The following is a 15,211-nucleotide window of genomic DNA, read 5'->3' on the forward strand; positions in this document are numbered from 1 at the left end:
TAAAGCGGGGAAACCTCTGGGATTGGATAAAAAGTAAAATGAGTCCAGTGTCAACCTAAGAACCAGGTCAGGGTTCAATTCCTGGTCAGGGAAATACCTGGCTGGGGGCTCCATCCCCATTGTGGGTCGCGCAGGAGGCAGCCGAACAATGATTCTCTCTCATCGTTGATGTTTTGCTCTCTCCCTCCCTGTCTGTGATAATTAAAAAAAAAAAAAAAAAAAAAAAAAAGGATTAAAGGGTGAAAGATAGAGGTAGGAACCAGTTTGGGCCAAGCGGCGTTGGCAGCACCGGGCACTCAGCTTCTGACACCTCCTGGCCGTACAGACAGCCAGCTAAACGCGTGAGCCAATCCGGGAGGTGAGACCCGACTGGCACCGCCGAGGCCTGCGCAAGCGCAGTGTGGCCCGTGCGCGCCTGCGCGGTCGGGGGAACTCGGCCCTCGGGCTCCCGGCTGTGCCGCGCGGCGCTAGGACCCCTGCGGCGCCCGCCTCCCTCTCTTTCGCTACCGCCCTTCGCCCCGTGCGCCCGCCTTTTCCGGGTTTTGGCGCGCGCCCGCCCCGTCAGTCGCAGCGGCTATTGGCTGTTACTGAGCGGCGATTGGCTGTCGCTGACGTCGCTCCAGTGCCCTCCCGGAAATGGTCACGCTTGCAAGGGGAGCTTGAGAGACGCGGGAGCTGAGGGGCGGTAAGCAGGGCCCCGCTCCGGGTGGGCAGCGTGTGGGGCCGAGGGCTTCGAGGCCCGGCTCTTCCCGAGTCGCCCCAGCGAGGCTTCCTCTCGCCGCTCGGCCACGGCGGTCGGCCTCCTGCCTGCGCGCCCCGAACCTCCTTGCTCTCTTCTGGGTCCCCGCGGCGCTGCGACACGGTGCCCTCCCCCCCCCCCCCCCCCGCCTTCGGGGGCAGGGCCCGGGCAACTGCTACCCGCCGGGAGGGTCTCCTTTCTTCTCTCCGAGCCTGCCCGCCCTGCGGGCCTGGTGCCTCCACTGGGCCGTCTCCGCCTGCGCGCCGCGATTTCTCGCCTGATTTCCCTCGCGGGCGCTTTGTTTCGGCGGCTGTCGTCTCGCGTCGAGCCTTACCTCTTCTGCCGAACTGTGAGTCGTCAGGGGCTCGGAGCCCGGGCCCCTCCTCCTGAGTCCCCCTCGAGGTTCCCTCTGTGCCCCGCGTTGTACTCACCCGCCAGCACTTGCTAGGATTCCTGTGGAAAAGACGTGCGAAGGCCCCGCGTTTTCCTTTGGTTGACCTTCCTTGTAGAATTAGATCAAGCTTAAGTCAGCGCACCATCAGAAGCAAGGATACGTCACGAATAGTTAACATTTGTTGAGTTCTAGTGGTGTGTTTTGCTGAGCATTTTAATATTATGTGATTGGTTCATAAGTAAATTCAGTGAGACAGGCATAATTATTCCCATGCTACCTTGCCTAAGGTCGTGTAGCTAGTTGGAGCTTTCTGACCAGATCTGTTGACTCCATTACCCATTACTGAGATATTATTGTAGTATCCCTCTTTACGGTCAAGGAAACAGGTTTAGAGGAGCTAAGTGATTTGTCAAAAAATAAAAATAGCTTGTTGGTTGGAGCGTCCTGCCGAGGTTGCGGGCTCCATCCTCAGGGCGTGTACAAGATCAGCCAATGAATGCATAGGTGGAACAGCAGCTCGATGTTTCTGTCTCCTTTCCTCTCTAAAGTCAGTGAATTAAAGAAAAAAGGTAATAAATTAAGTTTGCTTAAATATTAAGAGACCCCCTGCAGTTAGAACTGAACAGGGCTTCCAGCATATTGGAGGAGAGTGACAAAGTGTTCAGTGAGACGTTTGGGTATTGAGTGTAGAGATGTGATGTCTGTGGGGAGGAGGGAATCAGAAAAGTAAGACAGAGAGGAGGAAAATGGAGCTAAACTCACTGGCTTTGAGTTCCTTTTCCATCAATTTCTAACTTTGTGATATTAGGTAAATTACTTAACTTACTGGCCCATTTGTGGAGTAGAGTAATAATAGTACTTACCTCAGTGGGGTTCCAGTATTTAATCGTTTTTGTTTATTTGCTTATTTATATTTTTATTTATTTCAGAGGGGAAGGGAGAGGGGGGGAGAGAGAAACATAAATGATGAGAGAATCATCGATCAGCTGCCTCCAACTCACCCCACACTGGGGATGGAGCCCAAAATCCCCGCACGTGCCCTGCCCAGGAATCAACCTCGACCTGATTGATAGGTGGATTTTCAACCACTGAACCATGCCAGCAGAGCTATTAATGCATTTTTATACAAATGCTTAGGATAGTGCTTGACATTTATTGTTCTATTATTCTAGGCACAGCCAAGTCATTGAGACAAAAAACTTGAACCCAGGTCTTCTTACAGCTGGTCCAGTACTCCACTACACAAGTTGGTGCCTCATTGCATTCCCTGCCTTGGGAAAATGTGGCGATCAGATAGTCACGCTGTCCCCAACTCCCAGGGTGGAAATAGGCAGGGCACAGCCTAGGTAAGGATGGCCGGGGCCAGTGAAAGCGGGATCCGGGGAGCTTGCGAGGTTTCAGGTCATTCTAGGTCTCTGGGTAGCCTGCTTCCTGGGCTCAGCGGTAGTGTGTTTACAATATTTGTGCTCAGTACTGTGTCACAGGTGGGTGTGAAGTGGCTTCTGCGCAGAAGCAGCTAAGATTGCCCAGTTGGGTACATGAGAATAGAACACATGAAACAATCACGATGACCATGAGCAGCATAAGGGTAGGTTTGAGATGTTCCAGGGAAGCCCAGCAAACCCATGCTCACCCCAGTGTCGAAGGCGCCGAGGGCTGTAGATTGAAGGGCTTTCTCTGGTGTGCGGTTAGGCATAGTAGGCTCCTGTACTGTGGGCATGACGGGTTTTATGGATTTTATATTCTCTCTTCCCGCCGCCTCTCCGTGTGTAGTAGAGGCCTTTTTCATAGGTCCTGCCTGTCTCAGGGAGGCCAGAGGGAGCCATGCCTGCTCCCAGGGTCCACATGGGGGGGCCTTGAGAATCAGTGAGAATTAGAAGTCTCCAGGTGAGGTGACACTTGGGACAGAGTCAAGGCCTCTAGCATCCTCTCATCCCCCAGAACTTTTGCTCAGTGTCATCCTCTGCTGTCTGTTTTCCTTTAATGAGGGAAACTTCTCAAACTCTGTTCTGGAACTGCCCGCATGAGAATGGAGTGCTGAGTTAAAGGGGAGATTCCCAGGCTTCACCCCAGCCTTCCTGAATCCAAGCCCCTCTGTGGGAACAGGAGAACTCTGCATTTGTATGCTTTTCTAAAAATTGAAAACTAACTGGTTGTTGTTGTTGTTTGTTTTAATATTTTTATTGATTTGAGAGAGTGAGAAACATCAATTATGATCGGCTGCCTCCTGTGCACCCCACACGGGATGGAGCCCCAACCCGGGCCTGTGCCCTGACAGGGAATCAACCTCGACCTCCTGGCTCATAGGTTGAGGCTCAACCACTGAGCCACACCAGCCAGGCAAGAACCTTTTGTTTTTTATTTAGCTTTCTTCCAACAAATATTTAATACATACTTAAGCATGCTGAATACAAGTTAGGTATGGTATCAACTAGACAGATTTGGCCTGTTTTGTTCAAATGAAATCTGCATTAATTTTTTTTTATTTTATTGATTTTTTTACAGAGAGGGATACAGAGTTAGAAACATTGATGAGAAAAAAAACATTGATCAGCTGCCTCCTGCATACCTCCTGCTGGGGATGCGCCTACAACCAAGGTACATGCCCTTGACCGGAATAAAACTTGAGACTCTTCAGTCCACAGGTCGAGGGCTCTATCCACTGAATCACACCGGTTAGGGCAGAAATCTGTATTTTATATGTTTGTTTATTTTTAGTGCTCAGGCAAGAAGTTTATTAAAAAGCTCACGAGCAAGAGGGAATTATCCCCTCCCCAGGGAAAGGAAGAATGGGCTTCTCTCTTTTTTTTCTTTACATTTTTGTTTAGAGGATGTTGGGGGAGAGTTGGAGTAAACACCTGGTAGGTTAGGGAGAGGCAGATTTTATGGCGTTTGAGAGTCTGGCGGGGCCTTGTGACTCGATGCAGGAAGAAATGAGGAGCTTTGCATTCATGGGCAGGCTGTGGAGTTAGGAGGAGCATGAACTTCGGAGTTAGCCCAACCTGACCTTGTCACACCTAGTGCGTGGCCTTGAGCAAACCAGTTAATCTCTCTGAGCCTCAGGTCTTTATCTGTAAATAAAGTTAGCCTTGATTGAGCATTGACCTATGAACCAGGAGGTCACAATTTGATTCCAGGTCAAGGCACATGCCCAGATTTCGGGCTCCATCCCCAGTGCAAGAGGCAGCTAATCAATGATTCTGGTCATTGATGTCTCTCTCTCCTGCTCCCTCTCTGAAATCAATAAAAATATATTTTTAAAAAATTGTGCTTCATAGTGTGACGAAATTAAACAACACAATGTGAATAAAGTGCTTAGTATGGTGTGTGGCACATAGTAAGTGCCAATTTAAAAGCAGAAGGTGTTGGTATCCCATTTTGAAGCTGATGATGTTCAGGAGCAGAGGGTTGTTACTTGGCTGAAGTCACATAGCTAATGGATAGTGGTCCATGGAGTCTGGATTTGTACTCTGGTTCTTCTCCAGAGCCATCTCTGAACCTGAGCTTGGTTCTGCTTCGCACAGGAATAATTCCCCGGTGGGTTGCTCTGAAGCCATATGAGAAAATGTTCAAGTGCTTAGCTCAGTGCCTGGCACTTGCTAATAAACAAGGTTAGTTTGTACTCCTTTCCCGAGAACACAGAAAGCTTCCAGGCTTTTGAGGAGCTATTCCATCCTTGTTGAAAAGGCCCCGCTTTCTCACAGGTGACTGGGAAGACTTTTTTTTTTTTTTTTTTTTTTTTTTAACATATTTTATTGATTTTTCACAGAGAGGAAGAGAGAGGGATAGAGAGCTAGAAACATCGACGAGAGAGAATCATCGACCAGCTGCCTCTTGCACACCCCCCACCGGGGATGTGTCCACAACCAAGGTACATGCCCTTGACCAGAATCGAACCTGGGACCCTTCAGTCCGCAGGCTGACGCTCTATCCACTGAGCCAAACCGGTTAGGCTGGGAAGACTTTGCTGCAGGTTCTAGGTAGGCTGGCTACGCAGGGTCACCCCCAGCCACTCGGGTGGTTCTGCAGCTGGAGATCTCCTCCTCCTCCTCTAGGGTGAAGGCCATGCCGCCCCCTGGGAAAGTCCCCCGAAAGGAGAACCTGGGGCTGCAGTGTGAGTGGGGGTCCTGCTCCTTTGTGTGCTCAGCCATGGAGGAGTTCTTCGAGCATGTCACTCAGCACCTGCAGAAGCACCTGCACAGCTCGGGGGAGGAGGAGGAGGAAGAGGAGGAGGACCTGCTGGGTAAGAGGACACGGGAGGGGAAGGAGCTCAAGGGAAGGGGAACATCTGACTTTCCTTCCCGCCGACGGAGAAGGCAGTGCAGGAGAGTGGTGGTTTAATTTTCTAGCTGTGCTTTTGTTATTTGTAAAAACATTGTAGACGCATAGAAAACTCATTCAACAAATGTTTTCAACGACCAGACCCATCGAAGTTCTTAATTCATTTCTCCTCATGGAAATCTGCAGTCATCACAGATAAAGTCACCAAAGAGCCTCCTGTTGTCCTTCTTACAGCACAGCACTGGCCTTTGCAGTTCCCTGGCTTTCTTCATTCTGTCCTTGCATTCCTTTCCCATTCCTTCCTTTCTTCCTTCCCTCCTCCCTTCCTTCCTTCCTTCCTTCCTTTCTTTAAAAAAAAAATTATATATATCTTTTATATATATTATTTTAAACTCCCCCCCCCCATTTTATTGATTTATTACAGAGTGGAAGGTAGAGGGATAGAGAATTAGAAACGATGAGAGAGAAACATCAATCAGCTGTCCCCTGCACCCCCCCCCCCACACACACACACTGGGGATGTGCCCACAACCAAGGTACATGCCCTTGCCTGGAATCGAACCTGGGACCTTTCAGTCTGCAGGCCGACACTCTATCCACTGAGCCAAACTGGTCTCTATATTTTTTTTACAGAGAGGAAGGGAGAGGGACAGAGAGAAACATCCATGAGAGAGAAACATCGATCAGCTGCCTCCTGCACACCCCTTAATGGGGATGTGCCTGCAACCAAGGTTCATGCCCTTGATCGGAATCGAACCTGGGACCTTTCAGTTCGCAGACCGACGCTCTACCACTGAGCCAAACCGGTTTCAGCTGTTTTTTACATATTTTTATTGATTTCAGAGAGGATGGGAGAAGAGAGAGAGAGAGAAACATCAATGATGAGAGAATTGTTGATTGGGTGTCTCCTGCATGCCCCAACTGGGGATTGAGCCCTCAGCCTGGGCATGTGCCCTTGACTGGAATTGAACCTGGAACTCTTCAGTCCACAGGCCGACACTCTATCTGCACTGGTATTTATTTGTTTGTTTGTTTGTTTGTTTGTTTATTAGAGGCCCAGTGTATGAATTCGTGCATGGGTGGGGTCCGGCCAGCCTGGCCCGGGGGAGGGGACATGGGCGGTTGGCCGGCCAGTCTGCTGGTTGAACTACTGGTCGAGGGGCCTTTTTATTACACTGAGTGGCCAGATTATTATGTGTTCAGAGATCATAATAATCTGGCCACTCAGTACATTTTTTGTTGATTTCAGAGAGGAAGGGAGAGGGAGAGAGAGATGAAACATCTTTGATGAGGGAGAATCATTGGCTGCCTTCTGCACGCCCCACACTGGGGATCAAGCCTGCAACCCAGTCACGTGCCCTTATCCGGAATCAAACCCGGACCTTTCAGTCTGCAGGCTGATGCTCTGTCCACTGAGCCACACTGACCAGGGCTGACCTTTCTTTTGTACTGTACAAGCTGTTGGTAACTTGCTTTTTTCCCTCTTTTTTTTTTTTTTTTTAATGTGACCACCAATTAGGAATAAATTTTACATCACAATCCTGTACACACAAGTTAAAAATATTTGAAAGTATTTACCTGTATTAAATGCTCTCTGAAGTGTTCTCTTATTCTGTTTCTTTAAAAGAAAAAAAAAATGTGGCCTCACTGGTGTGACTCGATTGTTTGAGTGTTATTCTTTGCTTGGAAAGGTTTTACTGGTTTGATTTCCGGTCAGGTCACACATGTGGTTCCGGGTTCCATTCCCAGACAGAAGGCAACTGATCGGTGTTTCTCTTTCACATCAATGTCTCCTTCCTTCCCTCCCTCACTCCCTCCTCTCTCTTCAAGCATGTCCTTGAGTGAGGATTAAAAGAAAGAAAGAAAATGTGGTTTGCAATCCCCTGAATTGATTTTGCCACCACTAATAGGTCACAGCAGAGTTTGAAAACTGAGGAAGAAAGTACAGAGATAGCTCCCTTCGGATTCTGTTCGAAGTTGTGACTAAAATATGTAGCTAACAGTTTCAAAAGCTAAATGATATTTACACAAAAGAGAAATTAAGGGATTGTGATATTTTTCAAAGTATAACCCATGTAAGCATTGACAGTATGGTGCTTAGATGGAATGGTTACGGACCTTCCTGGAGAAGACGATCGGGAGCAGAACACGGGAGGAGAGGGTTTGTGCTGGACACAGAGCGGGTGTCCCTGTTGGGAGGCCCCAGCTGCCGCAGGCGCAGCACACACTCAGCCAGGGAACTGCACGCCACACCGGCCCCCGAGGTGCCGGCGCTGGGACTGGGACCCTGCCCTCCGCACAGCTCACACCTCCCCTAGTTCATAGACCGCCCTTCGGACCTGACACGGCGCTTCCAGACGCCCCCTCTGTTCCACCTGCAGGGAACTTCGGGTTGGTCACAGCTTATAACTCTACCTGTGATGATTCGATGAATGCTTTTCCAACCTGGCTGTAAGCTCTGTGAGGGCAGAGGCTGGGGCTCTTGACTCGTGACATCCCAGCACTTGGCACACGGAGGTGCACAAGGTGCTGAAGGAACTGACAGTTGGTCAGGGTGCAGCTTCCTCACCTGCTGCCAGTGCCACAGGTGGAAGGAGCGAGCATAGAAAGCATCGTGTTCTCTCTAAACCCCTTTCCGCAGAGGAAGAGTTCTCCTGCTTATGGCAGGAGTGTGGCTTTTGTTCTCTGGACAGTTCTGCCGACCTTGTCCGCCACGTCTACTTCCACTGCTACCACACGAAGCTGAAGCAGTGGGGGCTGCAGGCCCTGCAGAGCCAGGCCGACCTCAGCCCTTGCATCCTGGACTTCCACAGTCGCAACATCATCCCCGACATCCCGGACCACTTCCTGTGTCTGTGGGAGCACTGTGAGGTCAGCAGGTAGTTGCCAGAAATAGGGGCGGGGGGAAGTTGCAGGTTTGAACTCTAGAAGCCTTGATCCTTTCTTTGGACCCTTACGGTCCTGGGCTCCTGCTAGTACTCCTTCATGGCTGCGGGGCTCCCTTGCTCAAACGTCCCCGCCCTCAGAGTTCACTTGGGAGGGAGCCTGTGGACGCATGGGGTTAGGATCCCTCCACCTGCCCTCAGTCCTTACCCCAAGTTGCTCCTGGCACAGAGATCCTTCGACAATCCCGAGTGGTTCTACCGGCACGTGGAAGCGCACAGCCTGTGCTGTGAATACAAAGTCGTTGGCAAGGACAGCCATGTGGTGCTGTGCGGCTGGAAAGGTAGGGTCGCTCCTCAGCTCTGGCCTCAGCAGAACCCTGGGATTCTGAAGGGCTAGAGCAGCTGGGTGTCCTGCCGGGCACAGCTGGCTGCTGCTGGAAGCCGCGGGCGGGGGTCCAGAGCCTGCGTGGGCGTGTGGCTGGACCTGCCTGGCCCTTCCTCCCAGGCTGCACCTGCACCTTCAAGGACCACTGCAAGCTTCGTGAGCACCTGCGCAGCCACTCCCAGGAGAAGGTGGCGGCCTGCCCCACCTGCGGGGGCATGTTCGCCAACAACACCAAGTTCTTAGACCACATCCGTCGCCAGACCTCACTGGATCGTAAGCAGCCAGCGTGGGTGCAGGCTGTTCAGCCTGTGGGGTTGGGGCGTATTTCCAGGGCTGTGTGCAACCTGGCGGTCTGCCTTAGGGCTCGGGCACCTGCATGGTCTCTGCTGACTCGCAGTTATTAGGCATTGCTGCTCAGCTGACTGTGCTGTCAGTTACTTAGTGAATCTTCACAGCAGCCCGTGCGGTAGGCCTCTTATCCCCTTTTTGCAGATGAGGAAGCTAAGGCTCAGAGAGCTTAAAATCACTTACTTGAGACCACACAGCTAGTAAGTGTCCAAGCCAGGATTCTAATTCAGTTCTCCGTGCCAAGTCCGACGCTCTTTCTGTGATTCTGTCCATCCTAGTCCCTAAGCCCCTGTCTCCTCGGGTGGTTCCCTTTTGTCTGGGAGGCTCCCCTCTGGGACTCGTTCTCCCCTCTACCTCCGCCCTCTTCTACAGCCACCCCTTCTTTTCCTGCCTGCCCCAGAGCAGCGCTTCCAGTGCTCTCACTGCTCCAAGAGGTTTGCCACTGAGAGGCTGCTGCGAGACCACATGCGTAACCATGGTGAGTGATTGGGCACCACCAGCCTCCCTGCCCACCCCCAGGTTCCCCTGGCCCTCAGATACAGCCTCCTCTGCTCCTCAGTGAACCACTACAAGTGCCCTCTGTGCGACATGACCTGTCCCTTGCCATCTTCCCTCCGCAACCACATGCGCTTTCGCCACAGCGAGGACCGGCCCTTTAGATGCGACTGCTGTGACTACAGGTAAGGGGACCGGGCCGGAAATCACAGACCTGGTGTTCTAGAGTCCCCATGCCCTCCCACCCTCCTGACCTCTTCTGGCAGCTGCAAGAATCTGATCGATCTCCGGAAGCACCTGGATACCCACAGCAAGGAGCCAGCCTATAAGTGTGATGTTGAGAACTGCACCTTCAGCGCCCGAGCCCTCTGCTCCGTCAAGTCCCATTTCCGGAAAGTGCATGAAGTGAGTGGGGCTAGGGTGGAAGGGTCAGCAGAGTGGAGGGCGGGGGGTGAGCTGAGAGCTGACCTCCCTTCCCCCCCATCAGGGTTACTCAGAGCCAAGGTACAAATGCCACGTGTGTGACAAATGCTTCACCAGGGGTAACAACCTCACTGTGCATCTTCGAAAGAAGCACCAGTTCAAGTGGCCCTCAGGGCACCCCCGTTTCCGGTATGTCTCCACCCTCCCATAGGTTCACACACATTTCTTCCCATACTCAAATTACAGTTTTTAATTTGACAGTGCCTTGATGCCCTCCATCCCCATTTAGGCTCAAGGAACCCCAAGATTAGCAGTGAGGGAGGCAAAAATATTTTTCTGATTTTTGAATTCAAGGTACAGTAACAAACCCAAGAAATGGTTTTGTCAATAAAAAGTCCTGCAGCCAAATTAGAAGTAGAGCCTAAGGGTCCAGAACCATAGCTCCTTGACCTCAGCCTCTGTAGTAATTTCTTATTTTTCCTCCTCCCTCACCCCCACCTTCTGGGTTTCTACTTAAAATTCTCCATTCTGAGTAATGAGCTTCCTCTGGCTTTCATGTCCTGATAAACATCTCTGTCTTCAGCTCCATTACTGAGAAACCCAGGGCTCCTATCCCTTGGGTTTGTTCCTCACTTGCCACGCCCCCATTTCTGTGGCCCCGCCCCTGCCTGATGCCACGCCTGCTCCTGCTTCCCCAGATACAAGGAGCATGAGGACGGCTACATGCGGCTGCAGCTGGTTCGCTATGAAAGTGTGGAACTGACACAGCAGCTGCTGCGGCAGCCACAGGAGGGCTCGGACCTGGGAGCGTCCCTGAACGGGAGCGGCCTGCAGAGCATCATTCTAGAAACAGTGCCCGGGGAGCCAGGGCCCCCGCCAGAGGCGGGAGAGGAGGGCCGAGGTGGTGAGGACGGCCTCTCGGCCTCTCAGGACACCTCCGGTCCTGTCATCCACGTGGTGAATCAGGCCAATGCCCAGGAGATTGTCTACTATGTGCTGTCCAAAGGCCCGGGAGAGTCCCACCCCAGCCCCTGAGCCCCCCAGGGGCCTCAGGAAAAAGCTTCAGGGAGGAGCTGGGAACCAGAAGTCCGGATGGCGTGAAGGCGGTCAAGCAGCAACATTCCGAGCCCAGGCTTGGGTCTGAGCCAGGCTGGTGGCAGTGCCCCTTGGGGCAGCCCTTGCCAGTGGATGCCTTTTGGAGGGGTGCTGGGAGCAGTGTGGTCCACTCAGGATCTGGCTTGCATCAGTCGGCAGATTCTGAGGACTTTCCTTTTCTGCCACACCATGCCTTTGTGGGGACCCTGAGGAGCTGGGACCGAGGAGGATAGCCTGGTTGTGTATGTTCTTTTCTGTAGAGGGAGCTACCCTGTTTCCCCAAAAATATTTTTTCTCCCAAAGTTGCGCTAGGTCTTATTTTCAGGGATGTCTTATCTTTCCATGTGCTAGGTCTTATTTTCGGAGGATGTTTTATTTTCGGGGAAACACGGTAGTGTCAGGCCCAGCCGTGACCTCTAGACATGCTGGAGCAGTAGTGAAAGCCCTTAGCTTGCACCCATTCCTGTCTTTAGGGTTTCTCGGGCCCCAGAATGACATGGATCTAGTTCCTGCCAGGGCCCTTCCTTTCACCCGCCCAGCTGAGGCTGTGTCTCAGGAGCCACTTCCCTCCCAGGGTTCCTCCCGCCCCCCAAGGACTTCAGCGTCATGCTCAGGACTGAGGCGGGGTGGTGTGCGTGGCGCTTGTTTTGGTAATAAATGCTTCTGCTGTTAGTCTGTGTGGTGTTTGGTGCAGTTAACTAGGTAATGAGATACAGCCACCCAGAAAAGGAGCTGAGTAATTAGGCTTGTTCCCCTTTTAATGCCTGGGGTTTCTGTTCCCAATTCACCCCCCCCTGCTTTTATGAAATGTCCATTTCTTCTCAGCATCTACCCTCCTTCTGGAGGTCCTAGGCAGAGGCCATCCTGTCTAATAAAAGAGTAATATGAAAATTAACTGTCACTCCAACACAAACTGACCACCCTCATGTGGACACAGATGGCCAGCAGGGGAGGGCAGTTGGGGGCGATCAGGCTTGCATGGGAGGGCAGTTTGGGGTTACCAGGCCAGCAGGGGAGGGCACTTAAGGGCAATCCGGTTGGCAGAGGAGCAGTTAGGTGATCAGGCTGGCAGGGGAGTGGTTAGGGGATGATCAGGCAGGCAGGCAAGCGGTTGGAAGCCAGCAGTCCTGGATTGTGAGAGGGATGTCTCAGATTAGGGTGCAGGCTGGTCTGAGGGACACCCACCCCCATGCATGAATCAGCCTCTAGGGAATTTATAATAGCACTCTAGGACAGGTGAGTGGGGCTAACCACAAAGATACAGCATCAGACCATGCCTTCACCGGAGTGCCTCTGGGGCAGGCAGTTCTTTCCCTCGGGGCCTGGGGCTGAGGAGGAGGCTGGCAGTGAGGATGGATTTGGGGGCCTAGGGACTGGTCGGAACTTGGAGTCCAGAACTAAGGTGGGAAATTGTGTGTGTGAGTGCATTTTCCTGGGGAAAGGGTCGGGTTTTCATCCAGTTCTCAGAGGTTGAAGCCCTCCAAAATAAGAATTAGGTGTGTCCAGCCACTTTGCAGTAGCCTATGTCCATTCTAAAAGTCTGCGCTCTGGAGAGGCCAAGAAAGGATTCTCCAGAGTCTTGGCTGGACAGGTAGCTGCCCAGCAAGAGTTTCTGGGCCTTAAAAACTGCCAAGCCGAAACCGGTTTGGCTCAGTGGATAGAGCCTTGGCCTGCGGACTGAAAGGTCCCAGGTTCGATTCTGGTCAAGGGCATGTACCTTGGTTGTGGGCACATCCCCAGTGAGCTGGTCGATGTTTTTCTCTCATCGATGTTTCTAACTCTCTATCCCTTTCTCTTCCTCTCTGTAAAAAACCAATAAAATATATATATATAATATTTAAAAATATATATATACTTTGATGTTGCTTGATTTTGTTATATGTGTTATATTAGAACTTTAAAACAATATCAATTGTTTAAAAAGCAACAGCGGGGGCTCTGACTAGAAGGCCCTCCTGCACCAACCTGTCCCAGGTGCCTATGCTCCACGTCGCTGCTGCCCTGGGCTCCTCCATCCACTCTTCATGCATTTCTCCAAGTGGCCAGCAGAGGGCCTTCCATCAACAAATGCACTAAAACCATTGCGTCCAAAAATGAGAGCGGGTCACAGTGGGCTAGCAGGCTTGGAGCAGAACCCCGGGTGATGGAAGCGGAACTGCATCAGCTTCAAAGTCCAGTTCCCTTCCAGTGGTTATCTGGAGAGAATGAAGAGCCTGCCTACAAAGTGGAGGGAAACAGTTGTTTGGGAATAGGGTTCTGAGAGACCCCATAGAAGAATGGGTCAAAGCAAGTACTTTAGGGTTCAAGCCCCGCTCTGCTATCAACTAGACATGTCCCCTTGGGTACATTGCTTAACCCCAGGATTCAGTTTCTTTTTAAATATATTTTTACTGATTTCAGAGAGGAAGGGAGAGGGAGAGAAACATCAATGATGAGAGTCATTGACTGGCTGCCTCCTGCACATCCCCCTACTGGGGATCAAGCCCTTAACCCAGGCATGTGCCCTGACCAGGAATTCATCTGTGATTTCCTGGTTCATAGGTCAGTGGCTCAACTACCGAGCCATGCCAGCCCGGCACCTATACTTCAGTTTCTATCTCTGAATTCCTACCTTATGAAGATTTTGTGAGGATTAAATTAGATAATGTCCATAGTAGTTGCTCAATAAATGCAGCTGTTGGGGTGTCTATAGTGGGTATTGCAGGTGTGAGAGAGGAGAAGCTTTCCTCTACCCTCAAGTTTTTTGTTTTTTTTAAAATATATTTTATTGATTTTTCACAGAGAGGAAGAGAGAGGGATAAAGAGTTAGAAACATCGATGAGAGAGAATCATCGATCAGCTGCCTCTTGCACACACCCTACTGGGGATGTGCCCACAACCAAGGTACATGCCCTTGCCCGGAATCGAACCCGGGACCTTTCAGTTTGCAGGCCGACGCTCTATCCACTGAGCCAAACCTGTCCCGGCTACCCTCAAGTTTCTTCTGGCCGGTGTAATAACCAAGCAGACACAGACCGGTTAGGTGGAGAAAACCACCAATTAATTACTTATATATGTTTGGGAACCCCATATACATGAGAGAGTCAGAGATTATACACATACACACACACACACACACACACACACACACGAGAGGTTTAAAAACAGTGGGTTCTTTTTATTTTATTTATTAAATATATTTTATTGATTTTTTACAGAGAGGAAGGGAGAAAGAGAGAAACATCAATGCTCAGGGGCGGCCTGCATGGCGGTCTTGCCGACTCAGACCTAAAGTCACCACAAGGGTGGTGTGAAATGAAACCTTAACTAAAGCAGTGATGGTGCAGTCACCTCCTGGGTCGGTATCTTCCCTGACAAGGCCAGCCTTTACCTTCCCGGAGCCCGTCAGTCTTTCGGCATCAGTGATAACACACCGTGGAAGTGTCTGGTAGCTTGTCACTTCCCTTTTCCCGGAGCCCCTGGGACACAGCCTGACGTGCTGGGCTCCAGGACAGAGACCACAAAGTCCTTCATTACCGTGTTAATTGTCCCTGCACCCACCTGAGGACGTGTCCGTCATTTTACTTTTTACCCAGTCCCAGGGTTTCCCGCTTTGCTTTCTCCCGCCTCTCCAGTCTATCACCAGTGGATTTCATGTCCCCACCCGTGCCCCTCCTCTGATGGCCATGTATGAACACAGGTGGACCCGCCATTCTCCGGAGCGTTACCTCAGTCCGCTGTGGTTCTGCTTCCCGGCACATGTCCACAGTTTGGCTCAAATAAACTCACAAAATCCTTCCCAGGTCTCAATGGTTTTGTTATGTTAACACCTTTAACTCATAACAAGCCGCATATCACAGAGGCCGCCTTGGGGTGGCTCCTGAACTCCCACGGAGGTTACCCCGGAGAATCCAGGGTCTGGAGGAATGGAGGTGATGCGGGCGGGTGGAGGGAGAAGGTGGGGAAGGCCGGCTCCCAAGCCCACCCAAACCTCTCAGTCACAGGGTGGGCCCTGAGCTGTCCTGCAGGGGGCGCCCCCCTCCAGGCTGCCAGGAGGGGAGAGTGGGGGAGAGGTTTGACCGCCAGTAACATCTCTGTCTAGTGAAGAGCAGCCTCCTCTCCCATCAGCCTCCACCGTGACAGGTGGGAGCGCAAACGCCGAGGTCACGCGTCCCAGCGGCCTAACC

General features: G+C 51.6%; 1 protein-coding gene across 3 annotated transcripts; it reads left to right on the forward strand.

Moving 5' to 3' along the window:
• Positions 1–502: 502 nt before the first annotated feature.
• Positions 503–11,312, forward strand: LOC118710606 (histone H4 transcription factor). 3 transcript variants are annotated; one of them, XM_036423154.2, is made up of 10 exons: positions 503–685; positions 5,189–5,376; positions 8,056–8,285; positions 8,529–8,640; positions 8,805–8,957; positions 9,433–9,510; positions 9,592–9,712; positions 9,794–9,932; positions 10,015–10,139; positions 10,649–11,312. In XM_036423154.2, the coding sequence occupies exons 2-10, from the start codon at positions 5,199–5,201 to the stop codon at positions 10,983–10,985; spliced, it is 1,473 nt and encodes a 490-aa protein (XP_036279047.1). In that variant the 5' UTR covers positions 503–685; positions 5,189–5,198; the 3' UTR covers positions 10,986–11,312. The 3 variants fall into 3 exon arrangements, with proteins under 3 accessions (XP_036279047.1, XP_036279048.1, XP_045432152.1); XM_036423155.2 differs by lacking the exon at positions 503–685 and adding an exon at positions 692–1,088; XM_045576196.1 differs by lacking the exon at positions 503–685 and adding an exon at positions 2,598–3,229.
• The last annotated feature ends 3,899 nt before the right edge of the window (positions 11,313–15,211 follow it).

The sequence above is a fragment of the Pipistrellus kuhlii genome, unplaced genomic scaffold, assembly GCF_014108245.1.
Source record: "Pipistrellus kuhlii isolate mPipKuh1 unplaced genomic scaffold, mPipKuh1.p scaffold_m20_p_77, whole genome shotgun sequence".
NCBI lineage: Eukaryota > Metazoa > Chordata > Mammalia > Chiroptera > Vespertilionidae > Pipistrellus > Pipistrellus kuhlii.